General features: G+C 43.4%; 1 protein-coding gene across 1 annotated transcript; it reads left to right on the forward strand.

The window, feature by feature from the left end:
- Positions 1-1,857: 1,857 nt before the first annotated feature.
- On the forward strand, positions 1,858-3,775 carry LOC132653810 (sperm motility kinase X-like). Its single transcript, XM_060383253.1, is given in 4 exon segments — positions 1,858-2,257; positions 2,260-2,493; positions 2,496-3,338; positions 3,393-3,775. Coding segments are annotated over 4 exon segments (1,860 nt in total).
- Positions 3,776-4,546: the final 771 nt, after the last annotated feature.

Genomic DNA, 4,546 nt, shown 5'->3' on the forward strand with positions numbered 1-4,546 from the left:
GTGTTAGATGTTAAGTTTTACACATTTCAAATGTTCTTTGTTAATTATCTTCCTTTTTCTCATTTTCAAACATTCTGTAAGTGAATACTAAGCATACAAAGTACGAAATTTCATCTGTAAGGTGTCTGTACCTGTACAAAATGTAGTTTGATAATATTCCCCTACTCTAATATGCTGTATGCCCTCCTCCTTCCCCTTCCCATCACTAATAATTCTCTGTTACTTTCAGGTCCCCTCCCCTCCCTATGGTGCCTCAAAGTAAACGTCTCTGTGAAACTGTCATGTTATACACAACACATTGATTTCCAGTTCCACGCTGTTTTTTTTTTCTTAAAAAATAGACGTTTCACTCTTTTCAGCTGAGTATGTGATTGTTGCCCTTGTGTTTCTACCCAGTGTTATTAATCAGTTTGTGTGTGTTGCAGCCCTTGTCTGACTAGGTGAACCCATTTGATCATGAAGTTTGGTCCCAGTAAGTGCTTCTGAATTAACTGTGAAGTAGTAAGTGCTCTTACTAAGGACTGTTGTGTCTGTGTTCACAGAGGTTGGTTATATTTTTTTTCTTGTTACTGTATCCACCTAGTTTCCATATCTGAGTAATACAGTTCATTGGATGATTCTGGAAGCCTCCTGCCTCTTTCTATTTCATATACCAGATTGAGAAGCATTGCTGTTAGCTCCTCTTTAAAGGTTTAATAAAAAGTCCTCAATGAGTGTCTGTTCCTGTTTTGTTTTTTGTTCAAGACATTATTTTTAAGTACTGTTTCAGTGTGGTTGGTTGTTTTTGTTTTGTTTTGTTTTTCTGTTTTCAGTTACTTCTTTGAGAACTTCATATAATACATTTTGATCCTATTTATCCTTTCCCCACACTCCCTTTCCTAGCGCCCAGATTTGTGTCTTTTGGGTTTGGTTTGGTTTTGGGCATCAAGCAGAGTTTCTGTTGTCCTTCTGTTGTTGGGTATGTGGCGTTCCACTGAAGAGTAGTCTGTCCAACCTATGAGGGGCCGCATCCTTAGAATGTGTGCTCTCCTGGCAACTATCAATTGCAAATAGCTCATTAGCTAGGAGTGTGACTTCTTGTCTACCTCCCATCTTCATCTGAGATTTCTGTGTTCGGCCTGAGCAGGTCACAATGCTGTGAGGTCATATATGCTACCACCCAGCTGTGTCCAGACAACACTGTTTTCTTGTTTTCCACTACCTCTGCCTCCTACAGTTTCACAGGTTAGGTGTTTTCTAGCTTCTTAGTTCAGACTTAGTAGTTAATGTGTGTCTAAAGGTTTATCAGTTTCTTCTAGATTTTCCCAATTCACTGGAACATTTTCCCTAGTGATTGCCTGGATGTCTGGATTTCAGTTGCATCTCTGGTAATAACACCTTACTTGGTCGCTAATATTATTAGCTTGTATCTTTATCCATTAAAAAAGTCTTTGTTACGACCATCTTTGTGTTATTTTAGTTGCTATTTCTTCAGTTTCTGTTCTGAACTTGTTACTTCTATTTCTTTTCGGTTTGGCTGGTTCTTGTTTTCCCATGACCTCGACAGCATCATTAGGTTATTTGGGACATCTATCTAACATAAGGACTGTTGTGTCTGTGTTCACAGAGGTTGGTTATATTTTTTTCTTGTTACTGTATCCACCCAGTTTCCATATCTGAGTAATACAGTTCATTGGATGATTCTGGAAGCCTCTATCTATAGATTCTGTCTATCTATCTATCTATCTATCTATCTATCTATCTATCTATCTATCTTTTTTTAAGTGCAGGAATTCATAGCTATGTTTGTCCTAGACCCACTTTTAATTAATTTTTATCTTGCATCACTAGTTGGTGGTGGCATTTATATCAACAAAGATGAAGAGGTGGCAAGTGGTTCAAGACCTCGGTTCCAAGCCCTTTGACGAAGAGGCTTTTACAGAACATTATAAAATCTTACAAACACTCGGCCAAGGAGGATTCTGGGAAGTAAAATTGGCTAGCCATCTCCTCACCCAGACAAGGGTAGTAGTAAAAGTTCTTCCAAAAGGCAGGAGGCAGACCTTCATCAAATCAGAAATTGAAATAATGAAATCCCTAGACCATCCCAACGTTATCAAACTTTTGCATATAATCGGCACCACAAACCACACTTACATGATCATGGAACATGCCGAGGGAGGAGAACTGATGGGCAGGATTACAGAGTTTGGCCACCTCCCAGCAGAGGAGTCCCGTAGGCTATTTAAACAGATAGTACGTGCCCTCCACTATTGCCATGGAAGGGAATTGCCCACAGGGACCTAAAGCCTGCAAACATATTAATGGATGGCAAAGGGAATATCAAATTGTGTGATTTTGGATTGGCCACCAAGCTTACCATGGGACAGAAGCAGGCAGATTTTTGTGGAACCCCCCCTTATGGTGCCCCAGAACTCTTTGAAAGAAAAGACTACAATGGCCTTGCCGCTGATATCTGGAGCTTGGGGGTTATGCTCTACTTTATGTTGACTGGGTACGTTTCCAGGGACGTACATATGAAGGACTAAAGCAGAGGGTCTTGGCAGGAAATTACTCCGTCAGATTCAAGCTGTCAAAGGAGCTCTGGGACGTGATTGCTAAGTTGTTAAGTGTAAACCCTAGACTAAGGCCAACAACTGGTGACATTCTGCACTTTCCATGGCTAAAACATGACAGTGAAGGTTCTCCGGGTTTCTTTAGAGGGAACACTGACAGCCACCCAGACCCCACTGTAATGGTCATCATGAGAGTCATGGGATACAAGAAACGAGAGATACGGGAAGCTTTACAGAAGAAGAACATTGACCAGGTGAAGGCTACATATCTTATTCTTAGGCAACAGTCACCCTGGGGGGACAATTTTAAAATAAAACTTAAGCCCAGGCAGTTGGATCGAAACTTGAACCTCACTGGGGCAGCCATGACAGCAAAAGTGACCTTAAAGAGGGCATCTAGTGTCCCTTCACTTCCTACCTTCCTTGATCCCAATATACCTCAGAGTCCTGAGCATGACAAAGGGGGTAAAAGGAGGTACAGTTGGCCACCCACCCTGACCTGCTTGAACAACGAGACAACCCCCCTTCTGAAAATCTGTCCCCAGCGTAGCCGTGAGGCCCATTTCATGAGCAGCACCAGTTGGGACACGAACAGCACTGACACCTCAGGGGAAATATGCCCAAAGGTGACTGCTGAGAATGTTCCACGGAAACCTCACTGCAGGCAGTCATCCCTGGATGTGCTGAAAGCTGGCTCTAACAAGTTTAAGGGGTCCTCACAGGAAGTTTTATCCCATCCTGCTTCTGTGGAGGAAGACCAGCTTAAGAACAGCAACATACATGGTGAGACTATCAACTCATCTCTCCCAAAAGCCTAACCTAAGGAGGACCTCTGAGGACAGCCCCAAGAAGTGACTAAAGCTGGTTCAAAGAAGAACATGAACTCAGAGAATAGAGCATCTCCATTCTTCAACAAGGAGAGCCAGGGCAAGGATCCCACGGTAAAACCAAAAGAAGCCAGACCACCTCTATTCTCCCGCAAGGAGGCCCAGGAAGATGGCCCCATTGTAGAAAGCAAAGAGCCCAACCCATTCTCCCCAGATACACGCCGGGGACATCTCCATGGCCAGGAGCAGATTATACCCAGAGCCCCCTTTAGGAAGCGGGTTTGGAAAAGCATCAGGAAGAACATCAGAAAAGGACTTGGGAGGTTATGTTGCTGTGTGCCTGTCCAAAACAGAGAGCTCCCAGCCAAGAACAAAATCTTGGCTGGGAGCTAAAAGGGCTGTGGAGGCAGCTGTGGTACCAGGTAGGTGGAGAAGCTACATGTACTTTACCTTGGCTTATTTTTAAAAAATAATGTCCTTTTTTATTTTTGTTTGTTTTCCTTTCTCAAGAGGTTTTCTCTATGTAGCCCTGGCTGTCCTAGACTCGCTTTGTGGAGCAGGCTGGACTCAAACTCACAGAGAGCCACCTGCCTCTGCTTCCACCAGTGCTGGGATTTCAGGCACGTGTCACAATACCCAGGGTAATGTCATTTTCTCTAAAGAAAAAAAAAATATTTACTGTGTGTTTGTGGAGGAACTTGCAGTTCTGTCTTTCTACCATATGGGTCCTGGGGAATGGTACAAGGTCCCCAGTCGTGGTGGCAAATGCCTCTACTCACTGAGCTGTTTCCTAGTCATTCATATATATATGCATATATATATATATATATATATATATAAAGAGATTGTAAATACACACATTTTAGGGTTTGCTGATAATGTATGATCACACTAGCAAAAAACCCCACAGTATCTTTCTTTGAGACACTTGAGCTAGATAGACAGCAGAAGATAGTGGCCCGAAGCTGGGCAAGGAGGCTGGAGAAGGGTCGGTGAAGGGAACAAGGGAGCGCTCAGGAGGAAGCAGCCTGAGAGCCCATGCCAGCCCAGTGCAAGCACAGCCACATGCAAGTCCTGCCTACTTCTACTAGAGGCCCCATTCTTGTGTCTATTCCAAGTGCTGGTGGAGGCACAGTGCTCCCTAGAGGCTGATGCCAGAGGGTC

The sequence above is a fragment of the Meriones unguiculatus genome, chromosome 4 (assembly GCF_030254825.1).
Source record: "Meriones unguiculatus strain TT.TT164.6M chromosome 4, Bangor_MerUng_6.1, whole genome shotgun sequence".
NCBI lineage: Eukaryota > Metazoa > Chordata > Mammalia > Rodentia > Muridae > Meriones > Meriones unguiculatus.